Source organism: Leiobunum rupestre, chromosome 9 (assembly GCF_980474605.1).
Source record: "Leiobunum rupestre chromosome 9, qqLeiRupe1.1.hap1, whole genome shotgun sequence".
In the NCBI taxonomy this organism is placed as follows: domain Eukaryota; kingdom Metazoa; phylum Arthropoda; class Arachnida; order Opiliones; family Sclerosomatidae; genus Leiobunum; species Leiobunum rupestre.
The window spans coordinates 8615652-8642493 of NC_143392.1; the positions used below are offsets into that span (position 1 = coordinate 8615652).

Sequence of the window (26842 nt, forward strand, 5' to 3'; positions counted from 1 at the left end):
TTTTTAATGTTTTTAACTTTTTATCGATATAAAATGTCTTATATCAGTTAACATACTACAAAACGTTAATAATGTTACATTGTTAATCAGTTTAAAGCTATTTTAGAGGTTTAGTTTTACTTTTAGATTCGAAAAAATGAGGCGAAAATGCCGCTTGTATTTAAATTTGCAAACAATATATTAAACTAATCCTGGAATGAAAACTTTTTTTTCGGAAAAATACGGAATATTTTCCGGAGAAAAGGCCTCAGTCATTTTCCGGAAAATTTTCCGACTTACAACACTAAAAATATATATATTTAGTATATAAAATATGCTAACAGTACTGAATTTTATATTATAAATACTGTACATAGTATAAAAAAGTGTCCTTATTAACCGCAACTATACATTCTTCATATCAAATTATCAAAATTGACGAAAAGTAGTCCCAAAAGAAGGTGCTAACTACCTACACCCTTTTCTCATCATCTGAACCACAGCCAATCTTAATAACACCGGAGTGAAAAGGGAGACAAAAAATACAGATACGAGTTAATAAGATGGTCCCCCTTCTAAAGAGGTGTTTTCATTGATTCATCTTCTCCGGCAAATAGATATATTTGAGCGCCGGGTCTAACAAGTAATAACCGAAAAATGTAGTACGCCCCTCGTTGTACTTTACTGATAGCGTTTATTTAAAGACTCCTACGTGGAAGCCGCGTAAACTTCACTCCACCAGCACCTTTGAAGAGAAAGCTATAGTTAAGCCTCCGTACATGACGCGAAAACGGACTAAGCCTCGGTACGAGACGCGAAAACGGGAAAAAACGCGCGCGCTATTTGCAACAATAGAACCCCTTTGACTCATCAAGTTTGGGCGCCCCCCACGTATTCAGTACGCTTTTAGTGGCGGAATCTACCACCAGGTGGTGATATAAGATGGTCATTAGCAGGTAGGTGTCTTAGGAAACTTCCAGCGAGGGGCGGGAAAACAATTTTTTATACGCGGGAGCTAAATGAAGAGGGAGCCACTAGGCGAGAGATAGAAGCGAGCCCCGTGTCACGTACTAGCTCATCACCGAGGCCTATCGCGCTTTTTTCTTAAGCCAGCGCGGCTTCTCGAATAAAGCGCTATCTTAAGAAAACAATGGAAGACTTCGTTAGTCTTTATCGGCACCCGGGATCGACAGATTGATTTTGGCCCCCCAAATGAACCCCTCCCCAACCTTCTTTAGCGACCCCTTTTGCGTAGAGCCACGAGGGAACATTTTTTTACGTCTTAACTCCATCAATGAGCCATAGGATTTCGGGGGGACCTGCACCTTCATAATTGTCTGAAAAGTTTCACTCGGACACTTTGCTTCTTTCCTCCGACAAATTTCGCGCTAATTAAGGACGAGTATGGCTTGTCTAAAAAGAAAGGTTGTGGTCTTCTTGACTATAGACAATCGGAATAGAAGCCTTTCCTCTAAATAACCCTAAATAGGCTTCGAGCTTAGGAAATGTAGCGCCATCTGCCTTAATATCCGTCAACTAAATATGTGAAGAAATAGCAGATGACTTTTCAACTTCTATGTTTTCCTCAGCTGTTGCGCAGAGAGAATTTTTATCGAGCAGACAGCTTTCATATATTCAATTTAAAACTCGGTCGGTAGGCGGCGATAGTTAAGATCAAAATTAAAACTACGCACAAAGCCTATACATTTACCTAATAGCACAGGAGCTTTAAGGTTTGGCCTCTAACATTTGACCATCAGCATGAAAATTTACATAAAGGTCAGGGTGATCAGACTTCCTATATTTTCCTATATATTTAATGCCTTCCTATATAAATTCCTTTATTTTCACCTATTTTCCTATATTTTCCTATAATTTCACGGTCTTTTGAAAATGAAAGAACTTTTTTGTACGTGTCATAGAACATCTAGTTCTAACAATGCCACTTTCTAACCAAATCTTGAAATGTACGAGCTTCGTAAATCCGTTAAGTTATCCAATAATGCAAGAAAGTAGTGTACAAAAAATTATCAATATTGTAGTTGATTTGAGTCAAAGTATACCGATATGCTATAATTATCTTATTATTTTTCCTACATTTTCGTATAATTCGCCTATTTTATTTACTATATTTTCCTATAATTCGCGTAGTTTATTTACTATATTTTCATATAATTATCCTATTTTATGTACTATATTTTCATATAATTCGCCTATTTTATATACTATATTTTCATATAATTCGCCTATAGTATATACTATATTTCATATAATTCGCCTATTTTATTTACTATATTTTCCTATAATTCGCCTATTTTATTAACTATATTTTCATATAATTCACCTATTTTATTTACTATATTTTCGTATAATTCGCCTATTTTATTTACTTTATTTTCCTATAATTCGCCTACTTTATTTACTTTATTTTAGCATAATTAGCCTTTTTTATTTTCTATATTTTCCTATAATTCGCCTATTTTATTTACTATATTATCCTATAATTCGCCTCTAAAATTCCTATTTTTCCTATAAAATATTCAATTCCTTTCCCTGGTCACCCTGAAAGGTAGTTATCATTGCTTTCAATCGCCTTCATGCTCTAGCAGTAAGCTTTTCCCCCCTTAAAAAATAAAGTCAGTCCAGTATATCATTAGTTCCCTAAGCCTTACGTCTTCCGACGCAACTGAAGGGCGTACTTGTGACGTTTTTCCTTCCCCCCTTTCTCGTACCTGAAGAAAATTCGACCATGATTCCCTAGGATCATCATTCTTGCCAAATAAAAATAAATATATTTATAGTAAAATATAATCCCTTTAATATTTACCGTATAATATCCCGCGAATGACAAAAACCACAAAAAAGCTTCTTTTACTCCCTTTATTAGTCACGGCGTATCGCCCGATAGCGCCACACGTAAAAAAACCAAAAAAAAACTTCAAGATAGAAGCTCTCGTTAAAAAAGTCATTATATAAAGGACTCGAGGAGAGGCGTACGGTGTTCATTTTAAATATCGAACTACAGGAATTAATAAAGGCGAACTTTTTTTTCTCCAAGTTGAGAGTCTGTGAAGTTTTTATTCAATCTATAAGTATGAGAAAAAAATGAACATTCTTTTCATGAATTTACCGATAAAGTAAAGGTACGGACAAAATAGTAACTACCTTATTCGCTATTCGATATTGGCGAACAGCTCTTCTTCCGCTCTTGATTGCGAACTACTTTTTTCCGCTTTCTCTCTTTAAGAGGACTACTTTTTGGGCCGTTTTTTATACTCGCGCGTAATAAGAGGAGGTAAAAAAAGTTACCGGGAAAAAAAAGCTGTAATTATCATTTGCCACTTAAAGAACATCACTAATTAGCTATAATTGAAGTGGTTGGATTAAAATTGGGCAAAATATAAAAATATGTTTTATTGGAGTTACATCCCACTAGAATAAACTATATTAAATCAAACGAATGGGCGCTAAAATAAATCATTTTAACTTGACCTTTTACCTTATTGGGTTGAGATCGAAACGAACGGAATCCGATAAAAATAAAACCCCTTCACAATTTTATTTTCTAGGGTCATTTTTATCGGTTCCTAAAACAAAAAGGGGGTGTTGAAGTGTGACGGGGTCGAAAAGGCCGAGAGGGGAGGGGGGTAAGACGATGGGTCAACGATTGGTCAGCGGCAATTGTTGATGACCAAGAGGTCAGAGCAAAGTGAAAAGCTCTACAGACCATTTCCTAGAAGTATAGTGGCAGAGAGTAAGAAAGGGGACACGCCGAAGATTGTGTCTTTTCCATTATGATCAGTCCGAAGAGCCCGGAACGGTCAAGCGTCCATCCCGGGGTCACCCCCTCCCTCCCCCTTTTGTTCCCTCCGGTAATGGCTCTTCCATTTCCGCCTTTAAAAAGCTTTTTCTGCCTCTCTATAGATCCCCGCAAAGCTCATTGAATCACAGCGAGATATATCCCTCGCGGACGAATCACCCCATCTATCGGCGAATCGTCGAAATAAAACGACAAATAATTAACATCTAGGCGGGTAGCCACCGCGAATACATTTTTTTTCGGATAAAAAACAGCAAATTGTCAAGGAAGATTTATTAAGCCTTGGTCATATGGTTTTGTGTATAGGGTAAAAAGAACTTTCCTACTATAGGGAGGAGGAGGGTATGTCCTGTGGGGGCTAACGGGGGGGGGGGATTTCGTAGGGACACGTATTAAAAAAAAGGCGATGTTTGGCGGAGGAGTTATCTAGAACGGGGATGTCGCGGATTGCGCACGAATGCACCAGGTAATGGATCTAGCTCGGGTCCTTTGCCCTGCCCCCTCCCGAAAAATCATCGTCAGTTATTTCGACTCATATATCACCCCGCGCTATATTTAACAACCTCGCACACACGGTCCTAACCCCCCAGTTCCTCTGGTCCGCGACAAAAAAGCTTTCATAGTCCACAATATATTTTTGTGTTGCATTTATAGCTCTTGTAGGTGACGTTTTATCTTTTACTGTTAGCGCCGAAATCCTGATTGTTCCAATACGCTATACAAACAGGTATACGTGGGTTTTCTTTGTCAAAAGAAATACTAACACTTTTGCCCCCGTACCCGTTTCGAGTTTAGAAAATAATGCTTAAACTATGGATTTAACTTTGAAAGTTGTTTGATTTTGTGAAGTTCAAAATTAGATATTTTTAAACGTTGTAATTTCAACATTGCAATGAAACCTTTTTTAGTTAAAACATATCATGAAAATTTCTTTATACTTTTATACTAAAATGTAAGTAAAAGTGAAAATAAGTCAAAGGAAATTAGTTCACTTCCGATAAAAGTTAAAATAAGTCAAAGGAAATTCGTTCACTTCCGACAAAAGTGAAAATAAGTCAAAGGAAATTAGTTCACTTCCGATAAAAGTGAAAATAAGTCAAAGGAAATTCGTTCACTTCTGATAAAAGCGAAAATATGTCAAAGGAAATTCGTTCACTTCTCATAAAAGAGAAAATAAGTCAAAGGAAATTCGTTCACTTCCGATAAAAGTGAAAATAAGTCGAAGGAAATTCGTTCACTTCCGATAAAAGTGAAAATAAGTCAAAGGAAATTCGTTCACTACCGATAAAAGTGAAATAAGTCGAAGGAAATTCGTTCACTTCTGATAAAAGTGAAAATAAGTCGAAGAACACGTTTTAAAAGAGGGAGCTTAACCTGTCAAAAGTTAATTTAAAAGGTGTTCAGGGAAATCTACCTAATTATATTTAATTACCTTTAAAATAATTACTTAGTAGATAAAATAAATTGGTATTTTAACTTTCCCCATAATATAGAGTTTTATAGACTGATTCACCAACTCCTTAAAAAAAGAAACAAACTTTTAAAGTGACGCCATTAGAGGTTCGATTTTAACGCACTTATTTATTCTAGATGGCGCCAGTAAGGAAATTTTACGTTTTTTTTGCAAATTTTAAATTTATACGTTTGAGACTGTTGCCGCCATCTGGTAAGACTTCGGGTATTTAAAATTAATCCTCTAATGGCGTTACCTCTACGAAAGGATCTTCTCCCTCGTAATACGTGTATCGCCCTATTGGACATCGGCTAATTTATTTTCGCCCCCTCAAAGATATCGTGGAAATTAATATTCTATAGTAATAAGGTGCGGAAAAAAATTGAAAACTATAAATTTGGGTAATTTATAACCCCACTTAACCATAAACAAAATTAAAAGTTTATAATTACCGATATTGGAAATAATAGAGCGTGAAATCATCCTGGGTAACCGTATATTAAAAGAACATACCCTACCCCCAAAAAACGCTATTAAGGTTAATAAAAAACCCGAAATGGCGCTATTTACACTAATAGCCACTAGAGGACAAAAAAAACCCCCATGAAACGCGTGAATAGTAATGACTTTTTTTCTTTAATTAATTAATTAAAAACGCAGGTGCGTCTACCAAGATAATTCCGCCTCCGTTGAACAAACAATTCTGTAAATGCCACGGTACTTAAGGGGGGATAATGTGGAGAGGAAAAAAGGGGCGGACCTAGAAAAGTAGTGTTCACTGGATAGTAACGGCCATCAAACTAGCAGTTAATACGCGCAGAAAAAATGGTCGTCTGTAACATTCCGGGTTTATGACGCATACAAGTTTTCCAAAATTGAATCTTGATTGTTTTAAGGCACGCTCAAACCCCCCAAAACTTTATTTATTAAGTTATTGTACTCGCAGACTTTCCTCGTGCGCCTCCATATTTAGATATGAAACAAGTTGGGTATCAACTATATACAGTTTTTTTTCAATAATATTATGTAAAAAGTCGTTATGAAGTATTTCATTTATGAGTAGTTTTTTTAACAGAAGTATATTAAATATATCTTACGATAAATTTTTAAGGCACTATTTCTATGAAAAAATAATTAATTTAATTTTTTCATAATTATTAACTTTCGTAGGCTCTTTAAACTTTCGTAGGCCCTGGACACAGTGCCCATTGTGCCCATTGAATAAAACAGCCCTGATATTTACGATGTAAAATATTTCACTTTAATCGAGTTTTGTTTAGTGTATTTTTCACGTGGCCGTACATTTACGTCAAAAGAAAGCTTCACTTATATACTTCTGCTCTTACGTACTTAAAAAAATACCGTAGATATTTACGATGGAAAATATTTCACTTTAACCGAGTTTTGTTTTGCGTATTTTTCACGTGGTCGTTCATTTACGTCAAAAGAAAGCTTTAAAAAATAACGTTGAAAATTTAGTGACATCCCTACGACCACTACAACAAGATGGGTTTAAATCATAAACTTCGCCGAGCGAACTTACAAAAGGCGATAAGTCAAAACTGAAAAGTTAATCCGCTTCGGTACCTTCCGCAAAAACCGAAGTACTATTTTATTTATCTCGGTATTTCTCCGGTAGATTTTAATCTAGCAACAGATCTAGCGTGAAGATCAAACAAAGCGAGATGGGTAAAAATCCTGGAAGCTGAGAAGTTCTACGAGAGGAAAATTCACTGGGCCATTTAATTAAATTTTCTCGGGAAACACCAACAAACGACACGCTAAAATTCAATTTCAAATGTCATTTTAGCGAGGTGGGGGCGTTCTGGAACTACGGGGCCATCCCTCTAAGCTTTCATTACTGTCGTGTCTTTAAACCCAATCTTTAAATTTGGAAAAGTTAGACCTCCGGAAAATCATACGTTTCTCAAGACAAAAAGGCGCCTTTCGGTTGGCCCCCTAATACACCCCTTCCAAAAAACCATTTCATCCCAAATGTGGCAAAAACAAGTTGGCAAGCCAAAATATACCTCTCCTCGGAAGAGTTTTTAATTTTCAGTGAAGCGTAACTGTATCCGTGGTTCTGCGGTAGAACGCTCACCTGTCGTGCAAAAGGGCTCGGGTTCGAATCCCAGCCGATTAAAAAATTATACTACACCCAATGACAAAATAGAGCGCTTTTGGAAAAACCTTTTCCCTGATTCTAAGAAACTGGGTACGCAGTGATTACCCTTTGCCCCGAAAATGCGAACGCAGGCCTGACAGACAGACATACTGACAGACAGACACGGTGGTTGTATAACCCCTCCTAGGGTACAAAGTCCCCTCGGAGAGGTAAAAATTATGGGTGGTCTAATACAATTTGGAAATATGTAAAAATATTTTGTATAAAATTTCGTATTCAACGGTGGATGATCTCTAAAGTTTCGCGTGTTTTTTTCTTATGGCAGGAAAAGCCGAGGATGAGGAGTTGGAGGAATTAGCCGAACAACTGCGTTTGCCGCGCCATGTCCTGTCCTTGGGAGAGCCGACTTCGGAGAGCGAAGACAATGGCTCGTCTGGGCCGGACTTCACGGTGCAGGCGGCCCGCAAGCTCAAAGAGGGGGAACAATTCGGGCCGTACGAAGCGCGACTACTCGGAAGAGGCAGCGACGAGACGGGGGACCATATTCAAGTACGTTCACTATTATGTCGCTAATTTAGGACTTAAAATCTTGGACAAATAAAAATCAATGGACCTGAATCTAGATTAGGGGCACTTACGATTGTTGGTGTTGGCCGATATCGTAATTTTATCGATTCCGATATCTAACCGATTTTGAGAATTTACCGATTACTTAACCGATACCGATTATTTCACCGATATTCGCGGTTCGGAAAATCGTTACCGATTCAGATTATTTCACTGATATTCGAGGTTCGGGAAATCGTTACCGATACCGATTACTTGACCGATATCCGAGGTTCGGGAAATCGTTACCGATACAGATTATTTCACCGATATTCGAGGTTCGGGAAATCGTTACCGATACCGATTATTTCACCGATATTGAATGTTCGAGAAATCGTTATCGATACCGATTATTTCACCGATTTTGGAGGTTCGGGAAATCGTTACCGATACAGATTATTTCACCGATATTCAAGGTTCGGGAAATCGTTACCGATACCGATTATTTCACCGATATTGAATGTTCGAGAAATCGTTATCGATACCGATTATTTCACCGATTTTGGAGGTTCGGGAAATCGTTGCCGATACCGATTATTTCACCGATATTGAATGTTCGGGAAATCATTACCGATACCGATTATTTCACCGATATTGAATGTTCGGGAAATCGTTACCGATACCGATTATTTCACCGATATTGGAGGTTTGAGAAATTGTTACCCTTACCGATTACTTAACCGATATTGGAGGTTCGGGAAATCAATACCGATGTGTAACCGATTATTACTGATACCGATATCTTAGCTTTCTTTCGAGGAGTCATAGCTTACGCGACGTATGGGATAAACACGTGAAATGAACGCGGACCTACGGTAGCCGAATTTTCAGAGCTAAAGGTTAAGGTAAGTGGCGCCATCTGCCTGGTTATTGAGAAAATCGGTTTAAAAATATCGCGAAAAAATTGGAAAAAAAAACGGTATTGGTATTTTTAAAATTGGTATCGAGTAAAATAGGTAATTTAGACGCTAGCCGATTAATCGAGAAAATCGGTAATTTAGACGCGAGCGATTAATCGGGTAAATCGGTAATTTAGAAGCGAGCGATTAATTGGGAAAATCGGTAATTTAGACGCGAGTGATTAATCGGGAAAATCGGTATTTAGACGCGAGCGTTTAATTGGGAAAATCGGTAATTTAGACGCGATCCGATTAATCTGGTACATCGGTAATTTAGACGCGAACCGATTAATCAGGAAAATCGCGATATCGGTTTCGGCCCATCACCGAACTGATTTTCAGAGCTATTGAAGCCCCTTAGTTTCTAAATATGTCAAAATATTCTACTACCAAGGACGATAATATACTACTCAGTCCAGATCGGAGCTGGACGAGAGTGTCAATGTCGAAAAAAGTTGGGTAAGAAAATTAGCATTAAAACAATAGGAAATGTCATACTTATATTTATTAATTTTAAGACTTTTAGTCATGGTTATTTTTAAGATATTTAAAAAAAATTATTTAATGATAAGACACGATACTTCACGAAGTATCGTGCCTTATCATTAAATAAATTTTTTTAAATATCATACTTATATTGTTATTATATGACTAATGTTTCTACCCAAATATGAAAACGCCATATTTTAAGCAAAAACGATAGGCCTAAGATCTTTAGCTAGGCATCTGACGGTTTACGGTAGGAGCGCTGGCAACCGAATGCAATTGGGACAATGTGATTTTTTGGTTTATGATTCGGATCCATTCGTTTAATTGTTTAAGCTTTAATAATATCTAACGAAATATAAATATTCCAGACTAAAGACGCAAAGGGACACGACGTCCAAATCCTGCTGACTGACCCCAGATGCCGGTGGCTCAAACTGACCAAAAGTTCCTCTAATTCTACTAGTGCCAATTTTTGCATTTATACTCACGGTAAAAAAATTAATTATGTTACCAGAAGTATATAATATATATCTTAAGAGAAGTATCCATTTAAGTCATTTTATTGAAATATGTACCTTCTCTGAATCGAAGCTGGTTTTCATGGAGGTGAATTTCCGGCCAAATCGCGGTCCAAAACTTACCGCTTGTATTACTCCGCCTAATCATGTAATATTTTGCAAATGAAACAGTTCTACAAAGCAATATAATAAAGAATTTCCCGCGCATTTGTGTCCAAAACGTATTTTAGAAAATGCAGTGGGAGCCTGCGAGGGGGTAGCCACTTAAGAAATATGGTGTACAAATAGCGAGAAATCCAAATAATTATTTCTGGAAATCTAGAAATCCAAAGAAATACTGGAAATATTTGAGAAATATCGGAAATATTTGAGAAATATCGGAAATATTTGAGAAATATCGGAAATATTTGAGAAATATCGGAAATATTTGAGAAATATCGGAAATATTTGAGAAATATCGGAAATATTTGAGAAATATCGGAAATTTAAGAAATATCGGAAATATTTAGAAATCAGAAATCTGGTGTACAATTTTTTTCCCAGTGACTACCCCCTCGGGAGCCTGCGAATAACGTTATCGATAGGTTGATGAATACTTATCTCGTAAGATAAATATAACTTACTTCTGATGTTACTTATAATAAGTATTATTTTTCCGCCAACATTTCTTAAAGCTGGTTTTCACTATGACAAAAACGCTACGACGGTGAGCTTCGACGCAAAAATATTGTCTTAGGCCTAACGGGGATTTTTTGCGTCGTGATGTTTTTACCTTAGTGAAAACCCAAAAAAACGCGTCAACTTTTAACCATCAAAGTAACGGAAACTAATAAAAAAAACTCGTGTTTTCTTGTCTCTTCTTTGGCGTCGCCACCTGCAGGAGACAGTATCTGGTGCCGAGTGAAACATGACTTGGAATTGGAGTGCGAGTTGCGTACGACTTTCGAGGGAGAGAAAAAGTTCGTCGGGCCCTCGTCGTTGTCCGAACCCATCAATAAAGAGAGCGGCGGAGAGGGCAGATCGAAAATTAGAAGAACTTCCAGTTGCGGAGGATCATCCCTGGTCAACGGGGAAGGGGTGCCGGCCAAGAGGGAAGCGCGGGAGGACGAAGAGGCTGACACGGCCTTCCGCTCTCGAATGCCCTTTTCCGATAAGCTTCTAGTCAACGGGGATGTCACCGAGAACGTGACGAGAAAGGTCAAGCGGGAGGCACTCAGCCCGGGGCCCGGCAACACCTCGTCCGCCGCCACTCCACCGCCCCTTCCTCAAACTTCAAACGCCTCCCTCCAGGGGGCCATCGCCGCCCCCGAATTTATTAAAACTACCGGCATCAGCGAAGACTGTTTTCCCGATGTGGCGCCAGCGCCTGGAAGTGGGCTGCCCGCTTTTCCGCCCTACGGCTTCCAGCCCGCAGTTCCGACCGGTGAGTTTGACACGCAATAACACCCTCTTTTCAAACGTAATTAGAAAGGAATTTTAAAATTTAATTGGTTCCCAACTATGATATCTCAAGTCAGGTGTTTTTTTTGCCCGTTTAAATAATGCTGTTTTAAAAATATCCAGAATTTAAAGGCCTTACAATGGGGATTTCCCGCAAAACAAGTGGTTATGATTTTCTCCCATTTCAGTGTCAGTGTTAGGATTTTCACAGATGGAGCACGATATTTTTTCCTCAAAAGTTACTTTTAGACTTTTTCAAATTTTACAGAAAGAAAATGATTTCGCTTGGGGCCTCAGAAATTCTTTTAAGGGGGCGTTTCAGGGGCCCCTTAAAATTGGTTTTTGGGCCCCATATGAAATGGAAAGTAAGGGCTATAGTTTATTTTATTTCATTAATGAATTAATTTTATACATTTAATTTTATTAGATAATTTAATATATTTTTAATTTAATTTAATTTATTTCATTTCATTAATTGATTTAATATATTTTTAATTTAATTTATTTCATTTCATTTCATTTCGTTTTATTTAATTAATTTAATATATTTTTAATTTATTTTATTTTATTTCATTTTATTTAATTAATTAATTTATTTAATTAATTCAATTAATTCAGTTAAATACTATATTAAATATTTTTGAATTTAATTTATTTTATTAATTCAGTTAAATACTATATTAAATATTTTTATTTTAATTTATTTTATTAATTCAGTTAAATACTATATTAAATATTTTTGAATTTAATTTATTTTATTAATTCAGTTAAATACTATATTAAATATTTTTGAATTTCATTTATTTTATTAATTCAATTAATTCAGTTAAATAATTTATTAAATATTTTAGATTAAATTAATTAAATTAAATATTTAATAAAGTATTTAATTGAATTAATTTAATAAATTAAATAAATAAATAAAAATATTTAATATATTGTATTATATTATATTATATTATATTATATTATATTATATTATATTATATTATATTATATTATATTATATTATATTATATAATTTAATTAATTTAACTAATTAAATAAATTAATTAAATTAAAATATTTAATATAGTATTTAATTAAATTAATTAAAAAAATAAAAATATTTAATTAAGTATTTTATTGAATTAGTTTAATTAATTAAATAAATAAAAAATATTTAATATATAATTTAATTTGATTAATTCAATTAAATACTATATTAAATATTTGTAATTTAATTAATTTAATTACTTCAATTAATTCAATTAATTAAATTAAATACTATATTAAATTTTTTAAATAAATTGTATCCGCCCCCCAAACCCCCTAACCATCTTAAGATCCTGGCTACGCCACTTTCCAATGAGAGTAGTCATAGTTGCAGGCCTATACACCGATTAAGGGAAGCGAACTAGTTAAGAGATAGGGTCAAAAATGGGGAAAACTCGTACCCTATCTCGTAAGGGCTAAATTTAATTGAATATATAAAATTTTATCATTGACCAATACCGCCATCTATCGGTGCTCTTCGAAAACAATCGGAATGTAGCCCGGGCAGACTGGTTTTATCACGCTGGGGTAGTAGTTTTGGAAATGAAATATTTCCGATTAGTTGTCGCGCGCGGTGTTTTCGATTGGCTCGTGGAAGAAAGGGAGATCCACTAATTAATAGATAAGGGGAAGGGCTCGAATACACCTTTAGTAGGAGGGCTACAAAAGCTCCCTCTCTCGGGAACATGTTTTAAGATGGAAGTTTGGCCCTGTAAAACAATCTAAAGCCAAAAGAGAAAACGAGGGGAACTTTATCAGTTTGGACAATCTGGGAGAATCGCGAGACTGAGTTTGAAATAGGGTTTGTGTTAACAACACCTTTTGGAGGCCACCAACACATCTCGGTGTGTCTGTGTTAAAACAAAAAAGGATTTTAATTTCCTGCTGCTTTTAGATCTATATCCGCGATAAAAGCGCCAACTAGTGGAGAACGATGGAGCTAAAGGGCGGGATGGGGGAGGAATCCTCGTTACGTAGTATAAGACAACATTTTCAAGAAAATTTAAATTTTTAGTTTTATTTAAATTTGTTACGCCTAAAAATTGATTTATCGATTTAGAGCGTGATAAAATGAACTTACTTGAAATTAATTTAGCATGTAACGATATAACACGAAACAAATTTGACCAGTTGCAGTTATGTGTAATAACTTAAATAATCAAATCAGCCCAATAAATTACACGAAATATTTTTACATATTATGACTTTGTTAGTACATCATAATATAAGAACAGAATATGGAAAATTTCAGTTTCTTAGATATATTAACACAGACGATGTTCAGAATAGGGTATTTCTCAAAAACGCTCAAGTGTCATCTATTATAAACAATTTCAAGAACACTGCCCCTAATTTTAATTCCATTTACTAAAATTTGTTGATCTACGCCGAAATTTAAATTAAACGTATTTAAAAAAGTTAAAATCATTGTAAAAAATACTAGGGATGCATCGATATATCGGCCTTTTTTTCAAATATCGGTATCGACCAACATCGGCTTAAACGAAGTGGATATTGTCCGATACCGGTATAAGAAAAATATTTTAAGGAAAAACTTATAAATAAGAAAATTCTCGATGAACTAACTATACGATTTGTTATAGAAAATATGAATCACGTAAAATTAAATGAAACATATTCGGATATGCTCTTGCAAACTTTAGACCGTATGATGTACTGAGTCATAATATGTAAAAATATTTCCCCATCTTTCGTGCAGTAACGTAGCCAAAATTTTGTTTCGGGGGGGGGCACACCATTGAAAAAAAAGTAAAAAAATAAAAATATTCGTATGTACGACCATACGTTTCGGGGGGGGGGGGCATGTGCCCCCTGTGCCCCCCTGGCTACGCCACTGCTTTCGTGGAATTCTTGATATGGATTAAACTTTTTATCAGATATTTCTTCATAGAATTTCTATTTAAAGTTGAATTTAAGGCAGAAGAATTATATTTTACCTCTTGTTAATTAAAAAATAATTCGAAGTCGAATAGTATTCGTGACCGAAAACTATCGCTACGCCCCCTTTAGTTCGCCATTGAAAGCTAGGTAGGTAGTGGCTTAAGCAGACGCTTTTAGTTTTTCCTCATCGTTATTCGTAAATTTGACTTCATAAATAATGATACTTGCATTTTAATATAATTTTTGCATCGTTTGCTTATATTTTGACTCGTTTCGATCGCGAATATTTATTAGCTGCTGGATTATCGTCTGCTAGCCCGACACTGTGCTTTAAAAATGGCAAATCGTCTGCTAAGCAGACGAAACTCAAGTAGTTAATAAGCTTCTTAGCTTTGACCCGTACTGAAAAGGCTAATTTAGTAATAACAAAAATTTATAAATTGCAAAAAATGACCCAAATAACGTTGGTTTTGAAAATCTGATTGCACCACAATTAATATTGGGTTTAATTTATTTCTTATCAATTCAATACGATTAAAACCGAGTAGAAATTTTGTATTTATTTAAAAGTGCCTTAATCTGAATGGAAATTTGTATAGTCTTATTTTCCACCGAGCTCGAATAGATCACAGACAAATCTCCCACCTGCAGTTTAACCATTGTTGTACGATCCCGCTTTTAGCAGGACGCAATTCTCCTACACTCACTATCTCTCGAGTTATTTATTCGAGTTCTTTCTCATTTCCAACCGCTAGAGCACAAAAAATACGGAGTGCGTGCAATGGTTGGATAAAGACAGAAAAATTAGCAGCCGAGGCTTAACACAAAACGCGTCTATTTTTTTTATCTGGGCGGGAAAACCTGCTAGTCTCTTTGAAACGCGCTCTTCCCTCGGTGATAATTTTAGTTGACCGAGTCACAGTTGTAATTGAAAGAAATTTCCGTAATTAGTGTAAGGGGCTTTACTATCTCTGGCCAGCTCGACTCTTCTAAGCAACTAATTCCATTGTTAGAATCCTCATGTAGAAAACATTGTCGCGTAGCCAGGGAGGGGACGCGAAAAAATATCGCCAAGAAAATGTACCATTTGGCCGCTTCGAAGAGGATAGGAGTTGACGCAAAAAACCAGGGTTAGTTTTTTAGGGTTGCGAGATTAATTTTTTTGGGTTCCCCATCTTGGCAAAAGTTAATTAAGTAACACAGTTCTTTCCTTTTGTTTTGCTTTTTAATCTCGCTTCTAAGAAGAGTATATTTTTTTCTGGAGATACTATACAAAGAAGAAGACCGGAAGATGAGTTCCTTTTATCTTGGGAACTTTTTTTGAGCCTCCCCCCTCGGTTCCTCTAACCTCCAAAATTGATCCGCACCCCCCGTTATTTTACGTTTCTTAAAGATACCTATTAATAAATGAACGGCCTTGCTAATCTTGGGCTCTTTTTATGATTGTGATGATTCTTTATTATTATTTTCTACGGGTTAATGTTCAATTTTAATTATTGGAAAGTTATTTGGGTGTTCATCGATAAACTTTTCCATATAAGGAAATTTAATGTAATAAAGGTCAATTGATCACAGTGGCGGTTACTCCGGGCCTAGGCCCCCACAGGGATAAATAGGGAAAAATTTATAATATCACTGTCCGAATTCAGTCTTTTTACAGAAGTTATTTTGATAATCAAGATGCGGGTAACATTAAGATGAAATAAGCATACAAATAATTTCGATAGATTCGTCCAAACACAAAATATCGTCGTCGTGTACCCTGTTTCACCCAAATATCTAGATAGCCTAAATACCTTCGAAATACATGTGGCAAGGCTTAATAATCTAGCCTTAATCTCCTCCATGATATTATATATTTCTGAAATTTTGTTATATATGAATTCATTGACGTATGACTCGATGAGGTATTAGAAATAACACTTTTTTTTAGGAAATATAATTTTAAATATTTAAAGATGAACATTTTCTTACTTAAGTTTTAAGTATATAAAAATTTGAAGTGAAAATAATGACCAAGGCCCCCACAGGAATTTTTTACGATCACTGCCGCTAATTGGATCATTCACTTTTTAAGGAACCATTTTACACTAATAATAATAATAATAATAATAATAATAATAATAATCAGCTAGGCTAATACCCTTGGCACCACCTTAGGCCCAAGTCATCTAGCGACTTATAATGCCTTTAAACAGGTGGCCGGGTTACAATGCGTAGGAGGGTGGCGGCAAGCCACGCGAGCCAACAGCTCCCTACACTTACAATTATCGATAACCTCCACAAGTTTCACATTTATATTGATGATACAATTTTACTTTTGGTTTAAATTCAGATTTACCATAATTTAATTACTTTACAATTGAAATTTGAAAAGTATTTCTTTAATTTCAGGTAATTTCGTATACGTTCCTTTTCTGTCGGGTCAACAAACGTCGCCTCGACCATCATCAGTTTCCTCAGTATCTAGTGACCAAAACGAACCAAAAATTAAAGGTAACCATCTTACCTTCGCCTGAACAAGAACTGAAAATTAACTATTTAACTTTTTATAAATTAGCGGGTTTCAATTGCATCCCGTGCAGCATCACATTCAGCTCTCTGCGAACGCTGCAAGCGCACCAGTCTTTCTACTGCGCCCACCGAACCATCAACCTCAAGAACAAAAATGAGGACGGCAGTAATAATGACTCCGGTAAGTCCGTTTTCCCAGCCAAAACGCCAAAAGAGTAACGCCCCTAATTACCATCCTATCGGTACAGATAACACGCAAGGAAGACCCAAATCTAGAAATCACTATACGCCACGAACGAGAAGGGTGGCTACGGTGGTGCATCCAGAAACGGACGACAGGTCCGGGCCCAACAATCAAAGGCAACAGTCGGGGGAAGACCTGACCATCAGCGACGTCTCCAACGCGTCAGAAACCAAGTCAATGCGTGCGGGGAAAACATACGTATGTAACTTCTGCGATTACGTCACGGACCGAAAAGGTGGCCTGACTCGTCATATACGTACGCACGGCGTGGAAGGCAACGCGCAGGCGTTGAACGCCCCGATTTCGCCCGACCGATCGAGCCCCCCATCTTCCAAGGACTCGGCCTCTCATAGATACTGCAGCAACTGCGAGATACAATTTTCGTCTCAAAAAACCTACCAAGTTCACAAAGTTTACTATTGCAATACCAGGCACGTTCACAAAACGACCACCCCGATCCCCCCCATTTCGCCCACCATACCGGGCACCAGTCAGCAACCTAATATCTACGAGGGGGTCTCGCCCAACCAAAACACCGTCGCCAATAGACTCCGGGCCGAGAAAAACTTAGCGATGCCGCAGGTGTTGCAGCAACCGCCGTCACCCAACTCGACTCCGATTCCCGGGGCTGCTGGTATCGACCCCAAAACGGGCTTGGTTTTCGGACATCCTTTCTACGCCGCCATTTCAACCAGTCCTTTAATACTGGTACCATGTTCGTATCTTCCCGGTCGCGGCATCACTCCGTCGGCTGGAAGCATAGTTCTGCCCAACGGCTCCGCGTCAGACGATGTCCTGTCGCTGTCACCCGTACCAGCGTTCGCGGTGGTACCAAACCAGCCACCCATCACAAACGCGGTCGCCAACAGAACGGAAACGTTAGGTATAGCTACTCCCAAGGTCAGGCCTTTGACCCCCAAATCGGAAACGGACGTGAAGTTAGGAGAAAGTTCGACGTCGGTGGATAAGCCCTTAGACTTGAGCGTGAAGAAGAAAGGGGACGAGGACGACCAAGTTGGCGAGGACGCCAGTCGCGACCCCATGGACGCCAGTCGAGAACAGATGGACGCGAGAGAGCGGACCAATCATTCTCCTAGTCAGATGGATCTCGCTCAAGCGTTGAGCAAAGTGGCGGTGGTCCTGCCCAACACCGCCCTGGGAATGCCGACCGCGTTGAGAACCGATTCCAGGCCGGTGATTCCAAATCTAGTGGAACAAACTAACCCCAGCGTTCTGGTGAAGCAAGGAACCAGCCGCTGCAAAGAATGCAACATTGTCTTCTACAAACACGATAACTATCTAGTTCATAAAAGGATGTACTGCGCGTCGAGACAAAATCGTAATAAAAGGTCCTCGACTTCGTCACCTGAGAATGGCAGCGCTTCGCCGTCACCCGCTTCTACCAAGAACGGCAGCGCCTCGACCAGAGAGCACAGCCGGGCTATGAAGAGAAGAGAGTCCAATTCGGCGACATCGCCCGCCCGTTCGCTCGACTCGAACTCACCCGGACATTCTCCTAAATCGGTCAAGTGTCCGTCACCCGGTGCGGCCATTTCGCCGCAGATCCCGACCAACTCTGCCGGCGTCATCAGTCAGCAAGCCATCTACCAATTCTATTGCCTGGCGTGCGGCATTAAATTTACTAGTCTGGACAATTTGAGGGCTCACCAAACTTACTATTGCCCCAAAAGGGCTTTGTTGGGGCCGCAAGCCGGTCCTATCATTCCCATCCCACCTCACGGTTCTCACAGGGGCCCCGAAACGGCGCACCGCTGCGGGAAATGTAAAAATTACTTCCCGACCGAAGAGACCCTGAGATGCCATCCGTGCGGCTCGCATTCCCAACGCAAGTGTCCCTACTGCGACGTCTACTGCCCGACCCTGAGCGCCGCGCAACGCCACTTAGTCACTCATACGGGCGTCAAAGCTTTCCGGTGTACCATATGCGGTTACAAAGGTCACACGTTAAGGGGTATGCGGACGCACATCAGAATCCACTTGGACAGCGGCTCTAACACCCCCGAAGAGAATTACATCGTCTGCGTCGGCGAGGACGGATCGGCGTTGGGTAAAACGCGAAAGAGGTCCAACGCGGAGTCCCCGCCGGAGATGGAAAACGACTCTAAAAGTCCAGGCTCAACTACCCCGAATCCGGACGACCCTCCTAATCTACCGGACGGAGTATCCACCACGGGGGCGTCAGCCCCAGACGCCCAACATTGGTGTCAGTATTGCGGTTACACTAGCTCTTATAAAGGCAACGTTGTGAGACATATCAAACTGGTGCATCGCGAGATTATGGGCTTACCCAGCCTTCCCGGAGGCACCCCCGGCGTCATCGCGTCCCCTAGCGGCTTGATGCTGAACAAACTATCACCCAACATTCCACCAGCCCCGACGTTGTCCGATTCCGCAGCGGTCACTTCGGTCAAGAAAGAGACGTCTTCGCCGCTCGCTTCGAACGGCACCGACTCCGACCACTCGAACGATTCCCGAGGGATCCATACCGACGAAAAAATGGACATGGACCAGGGTAGCAGTTGCCATTCTTCGCGCTCAGAGGGCCGAGAGTCGCCGCGCGTAGTCAAAAAGGAAGAAGGTTCGTCCAGCTCCCGAACGTCCCCTTCTCCTCAAAGGCCGGAGTCACCCCGCGAAACCGGCTCGACGGGCATGGGCACCAAGAAAAACGGCTCCAAATATTGCAAAATGTGCGACATTTCGTTCAAACACTTGTCTAATTTTATAGCGCATAAGAAATTCTATTGTAGCCCTCAGATGAACGATTCGGTCATGACCCAAGAAACGACGACAGTGTGATAACCGTGTCGACGACCAATTTCTCTTCGGACAACCTTGTAGCGTAAGGCAAAATATCCCGTTGAAGTTCAAATCCTTCATTCCCCAGGCATTTATTATATAAAAAAATATATAACAAATTGTTGTTTATAAAACTTAATAATGTTCGCGTATGTGATAGTTTTTACGAAAGCCATATTTCGAGATCCGAGTGATTCGAAGAGTTGTATACGGGATAAAAATACTGGTACTTCCTTTCGTTCAGTGGCGTAGACAAGGGGGGGTTTCGGGTCTAGACCCCCTCTTGGGCCTACCTTTGACTGTACTAAATTCCCACACCCTTCTCGACCCCCTCCTCTTAACATTCACATACTTCGACATCCCCCTTGATGAATTTCGGGCTACGCCACTGATTTCACTTAAAACATTTGCTTACAGTGGTGGTCAGGTAGGCGAATTAAATGGAGCCCCCTTTTTATATTATTTGGACCCTTTTGAAGGTGTTTCTCAAAATTTTAATTTCTACACTCCTTGTAATAAATTTTTTGTGGGTAGGATTAAGGAGCCTTAGCATATTCCTTGCCTACCACCTGTCACCGCCACTGATTGGTATAATAACCGGTTTAAGCCACCAGCGATTGCTAGGTTCTCAACGTTTAAATAAAAATTTAATTTGATAAATTGACTCGAATTTTTGTTACTTTTAAAGCATTTTAAATTTCTATGATAAGAAAATGTTTTCTGATTAACATCTTAAAGCTCTTAAGCCAATCTTGGCTGCATTTATTGTAATATCACGCTAGTACCAGTAAATTTATCTCGGTAACTTTTGCATTTGACAAAAATATACAACTATAATATTTGGGGCGCATTTGAAATATCCCTCGCAATATGATAAAACTAGTCTTCTGAGCATTAACATTTTCAGTTTACTAGCTTAACTGAAGCTACCAAATCCACTGTATTTGACAACATCGTGTAAAATAAAACTACAATTTACCACTGTATGACTTAATTTTTCTTATTTACTCATGTAGCTATTTTCCCAATGCATAAATCAAAACATTCTTGACCAAACCAACAAAATCATATAGACATCTCAAATTCAAGCGAGTCCTAAAGGGCCATTGTGACATTTGAAAAGACTCGGTGAAAATCCATTAGCTCCTCCTTTTCCGTACCTCGTGATGGCAGATATTATATTCTAGGATAGTGTTGTAAGTCGAAAAATTTTCCGTATTTTTCCGAAAAAAATAAAAAAAAGTTTTCATTCCATGATTAGTCTATTATATTGTTTGCAAATTTAAATAAAGCGGCATTTTCGCCTCATTTTTTCGAATCTAAAAGTAAAACTAAACCTCTAGACTAGTTTAAATTGATTAAAAATTTATATTATTAATGTTTTGTAGTATGTTTACTGATATTAGACATTTTATATCGATAAAAAGTTAAAAAACTTAAAAATACTTAAAAAGTAATTTATGTTTAAATTTTTTATTCTTCCGATATGCGGAAAATTTTCTGGAAAATTTTCCGCATTTCATTTTTCCGGAAAATTAACAACACTATTCTAGGATATTTCAACACTGCTTCCGGAGCTCTTCAAGCAACAACTAGTATTCGCGTGTTTCTATTTTTTAGCAGGATACAAGACGATACAATAGTAAGTCCTAAAGGCTTTTTTACCATTACTGTAATTTTGTCCAATCACTTTTATATTCTAAAGTTTTGTTAAACATGGTACAAAACGCACAAAATAAGTTTTTGAACAATACTAAAACGCGCCTTTCGTAGGGCTGAGAACGTTGTCTAAACAAGCATTTTGTCGTCGAGTACCCTGGTTTACCAAAAATATAACTCTATACTAGTACTAACAGAAGTAAATGAACCGAAGTGTCAGACTGCTATAATCCCCATGTTGGGGGCGTTTTCCTTATAAAGTTGCATTTTGACCTCGAATTGGAAATTTTGCACTCTCCTAGACCGAAAAACCAAACGTTTTTCTTATATGAAACCATTTTTTATACATTGAAATATCTATACCCACAATTCCCAAGTGCAATTTATCACGTCAAAAGACGGGGATGGAAATTAGCTTTTATTTGACTCGATTTTCTCATAATTTTCATAAGGAAAAGGCCCTCCGATTCTGAGCGCTGTTTCAATAACTTCGGTTAATTTTCTACTGGTACTATGGGACAGTGCCATTTCAGAGGTATGGTGACCTCACCATAGAGAAAACATTTCGTGGTAATAGCACCCATTATGCTGTGCTACTTTTGGCGATAGAAATTTCATTAAATTGGGAATAGTACCGCTAGAATTACAGTTTAAATATGCCTTCCTCGAAACAAATATTTCAAAATCGAGAACTTATTTGTCGGTGGCGCCATCCGCTGTTAGTGGCGAGAACTATATACTCTACATTTTTTGCGTCAGTGGGAATTTGAAACTGATATAAGCTCATTGAGAATGTATTTTTATTATTACGCAGGAATTAATAAGAGATCGAGTCATTCTTAAATTGGATGTCAGAGGCCTGATTATTCGTGGCCTCGGTAGTCCAATTGTAGTGGCGTTGGGACGGTAACCCAAAGGTCGTAGGTTCGATTCTTGCCCGAGGTGATATGATTTTTCTCAGTCACTCTGGTATGGAACAATACGCAGAGGTTTTCCTTGCTTTAAATGAAACTTCTAATTGATATAAGCTCACTTTGAAAGTGATAGATGGCGCCACCGTATAATGAGAGAGTTGACGTCTGAGTGCGCCGACTCAAAATTTCAGGATTTGTTTCGCGAAACAACGACTCCCGAACCCGCCTCTGTAATTCTAGCGGTACTATTTCCAATTCAATGAGAAAATGTTCACTATGTTCTCTTTCAGCCGTCATGGAAAATAGTGAGAGGTTCAGTGTGGTCGCTAGATATATTCTGGGTGTTCTTTTGAAGACTACGGAAACGAACTTTTTGAATTTTCGCTATAAAAAAACATGGCGCCATCTATTTCTGTATATTTTTTAAAACCAACCAATTTCGATAGATAACGTTTCAATTTATTTTTTCGCGGAATTCTTTCACTTTTAAATTGAAATAGGTAACAACCATATTTTGATAACATTGAACACGTGGGTCTCAAAATTATTGGAATTTTAACATACTAACGTACTAAAGTCAAAGATAATTTAAATCTCCGAACATTACATTCGAATTCTAAGAGCTTATTATTATTATTATTATTATTATTATTATTATTATTGAGTGGGGTGGCAAGCCAAACACTTCGACCTAAGGTCCATTGTGCATCTCCAAACTGGGTGACTTAAATAAGTCCTATTGCCGACATAAAGCTTAAAATCTGCCCGGCCGTGATATTAGAGACGTCATACGTCTCCAACCGATGCATACCCAAATGCTCAAACCTCTGGGCTGCATAGTAATCGCAGTTACAGAGTACATGTGAGGCGGTTTCCTCCTCAGCTAGACAAGATCTGAAAATCGGGTCATCACTGACCCCAATAAGCGTTAAATGTCTGTTAAGATGGCAGTGGCCTGTAAGTAGGCCAGTAACAATCCTAATACTGGACCTAGAGAGCGAAAGTAATTCTCTAGCTCTCTCCCTAGATGGGCCAAGAGTGAACTCTTTGGCCTGCCTTTGACCCTCAATTTCAGACCATTGTCTGAGTTGACGATCCGACATAAACTTGGAGATTAAGCCGCGTACAAGTCCTCGGGAGATGGGGAGAGCAGGTTCTGGACCAATGAACCCAGCTCTCGCACCTTCCTTGGCCAAGGCGTCGGCCCTTTCGTTCCCAAGATGCCCCTTATGCCCAGGTACCCAACAAAGTTGAACTTTATTGCGCAACCCAAGAGTGCAGAGGAGATCTAAGCAGCTAAAAACCAGTTTAGAAAGAATACTATACTGGCTGAGAGCTCTAAGAGCAGCCTGGCTATCTGAATAAATCTGGATAACCTTCCCATGATACCCCTGATGTAAACAGTGAGCAACACAGGAGCAAATGGCAAAAATTTCAGCCTGGAATACACTAGTGTGTATCCCTAGGCTTTCATAAAAGCCAAAATTATTAGTAAGGCAATACATCCCCGCACCAGTGCCATAGTGTGTCTTAGACCCATCAGTGAACCAGACGATCACTCCTCTGGTACCGAGGGTCAAGTGACTCCACTCCGCACGGCTAAGGAAGTTGACCTCAAAAGGTTTACTAAAGTGGAGTTTAGTAACCATCAGATCAGAGCCCATTGTTAAAATCGGCATCTGATTGGACATATCTCGGAAGAGCTTGGTGTGGCTATGCTCCCAATTATTAGCCTTCCACCAGCCATTTTGGTTAAGCCTATAGGCACCTAAAAGGGCAGCTTCCTCAATAAAAAGGTGGAGAGGAAGCATATTCAGGAGTATTTCCAGAGAAGCGCTTGGGGCTGTTCTCATGGCTCCTGTAATGCCGACACAAGCCAGCCTTTGCAGAGTGCGCAGATCAAACTGCACAGTCCTTAAAGTAACCCTTGGCCACCAGACCACAGCTGCATAAGACAGGATAGGTCTGATGATCATGGTGTACAGCCAGTACACAGCCCTGGGGCTTAAGCTAACTGCACTTCTAGTTCTCCAAAATAACATTTTGCCCCTCTTGACTATGTAGTCAAGGTGTGGTTTCCACGTGGGTCTCAAAATTATTGGAATTTTAACATACTAACGTACTAAAGTCAAAGATAATTTAAAACTCCGAACATTACATTCGAATTCTAAGAGCTTTCTGATTGGCGGTTTTGTAACGAAGCGTTTACGCACTTCCGGCACGTGGCCTCCGAAACATCGGCCTCCATCCGTCGCTGCCGTCAAGGTTTTTAAAAATCGTACATGCACTACTGGATTGTCACCCTCTAATAGCCTCTATTCTATCTTGCGGATAAATTCCTGACACTGCCGACTTTCATTGATAGCATCGTTCAGCGAATTGACTTTATCATGGAAGAATAAGTAAAGTAAGAGAAATGGGAGGGCGCTTCTCACCCCATCCTAAAGGTTCACACCCACAGACGGGAGCGTTAGAGGAAAAAGAAAACGGGGTTCTCGGGGTAAAATATTTGGGACGTTGCTTTGAGCTACATCATTTTGCGCCCTCTTTACATAGCGAGAAAAATTATTACTGGATTTCGAATTGAAATATTAATCCGTTCGGGAAATCATAACAATTGTGTTTAACTTCTGTTTTAGCTTTTTTATATTTGAGTGAGCTATTATGGATTATAATGATCATAACTATCACAAAATTAGAAACATAACATTTTTATATACTTAATTCTTAAGGAACCGTTGGCGTTTCGATTTTCCAGATGCTTTCGAAAACTTATTTTTAAAACGTATAGAGGGCGCAATGGCAGTAGGCTTGTGACGTGATATTATTTACCCCAATGCGGCCCCCATAGTTTTCTACCCACCCCATTCCCCCGTTTGTGGGAGTTGGCCTGGATACTTGTTTCTAGCTTGCCGCGTGAATTCTCTTCCTTTACTTATTCTTCCATGACTTTATATTGGATAAAATTGTATTAACAGTGCTACCAGCCACCATTAAATAAATTGCCTGAGTTGGCTAATAGCTCTACCCATAGAAATCGGAGAAATAACTAGAACGATTTTTATCTGATTTCTATGGTCTACCTTAGGAGGATGGAATCGCAATGTTTTATGCCATCAAAGAGGCAAAATTAAAACAGGTATTTTATTTATACCAACTTAGTAGAATAGATGGCAGAAAACAGTCGTTCCTGGGCTCGAAAATAAATGAACTAATACAAGTTTAAATTTATTGTTATCATTTAAAATCGAAAGTGTTTCCCCGAGTCATTATTTTATCTTTCGACTTCTTGGTCACCTAATAAACAAAGTAGAAATAAGAAAATGTACCCTGATAGATTCTGCCACTTCCATTCCGTCTTTAAAAGCACTATATGAGAAGAGATACATTCGAATAATTTTCCGTAAGCCTTGGCGATTTTAAAGCAAGTAAAAACAATTTACAAAAATGCTTCTAATAGCGCTTATAGGTGGCAGCACCTTCCGGGATTCAAAGTGAAAGGCGAGTTGTCCCGAAACCACGTGTTTAATAAGTTTATAATCACCTGATTCTGAAAATCCAATCGACACGAGAAAATACTAATTTACTTCCTCCACTTTTTGGCGGGAAAACGGAAGTGGTTTTTTCTCCGTGTATTTCAAACAAAATATCCTGAATCTGGCAACACTGCTACTGAGTTCTCAGCACTCACCCGGCTGTGTATTTTGTTCGCCTGGCAGTGCTGTTTCTCCACATCGAAATTGGCGTTGAAATCATAGAAATCGGAGAAATATCTAGAACGATTTGCTACACCATTTAAGCTAGATTTTGATTATTGCGCTAACGACAACTAGTGGGAGCGAATACAACTTGACAGGAGCTGCCACCTTGTATTAATAATAGTAGTTCCTACCTAGATATATCACTTGAAAAACCACCTGAACAGCAAATGGATTGTGCGACAGCAGCGCCGCTTCGGCGAAATTAGCGGTGAATTTCCGAAACTCCCGTAACACGTAGCCTTCTACAATGCAGAACCCGTAAGTTCGTAACAAACACTTAGCAAATGCACGTGGAACTATAGAGTGATATATTCAGGTAGGAACTACTATTATTTTGCCAAGCTTTCACTTGCTTTAAACATAATTTACAGTGTAATTGTTATAGAAAGTTAGTTAATGACGTACTTAGACAACACTATTTTTACTCTGAAACGTATTTTGAAAAATCTGGGGAACGTACGAAAATACATGTTGCAAGATAATAACATTAGCAGAATATAAAAATTTATACTTCCGATTAAATTTATAATCTTATTATGTTTGTTTTATCAATTTTAAAACGAAATTTGAACCCAAAAAGTTTCTTTAAATGTTGTTTTTTTGATAGTACCCTTTATAGAATAAGTCAATTTTATCGACGCACGATATCTATAACCAAGAATGTATT

The 26842-nt window shown here is 38.4% G+C and overlaps 1 protein-coding gene across 1 annotated transcript in view; it reads left to right on the forward strand.

Annotated features, from left to right (window-relative positions):
- The window catches only part of ush (Zinc finger protein ush), a 98646-nt gene extending 78283 nt beyond the window's left edge, over nucleotides 1–20363 (forward strand). Inside the window, exons 2-7 of the mRNA XM_090158824.1 lie at nucleotides 7703–7926; nucleotides 9740–9860; nucleotides 10770–11312; nucleotides 16661–16762; nucleotides 16827–16961; nucleotides 17029–20363. Of these exons, the coding sequence (XP_090014950.1) occupies nucleotides 7703–7926; nucleotides 9740–9860; nucleotides 10770–11312; nucleotides 16661–16762; nucleotides 16827–16961; nucleotides 17029–19841 (3938 nt within the window). The 3' untranslated portion in view covers nucleotides 19842–20363. The remainder of the gene's footprint in view (nucleotides 1–7702; nucleotides 7927–9739; nucleotides 9861–10769; nucleotides 11313–16660; nucleotides 16763–16826; nucleotides 16962–17028) is intronic.
- The last annotated feature ends 6479 nt before the right edge of the window (nucleotides 20364–26842 follow it).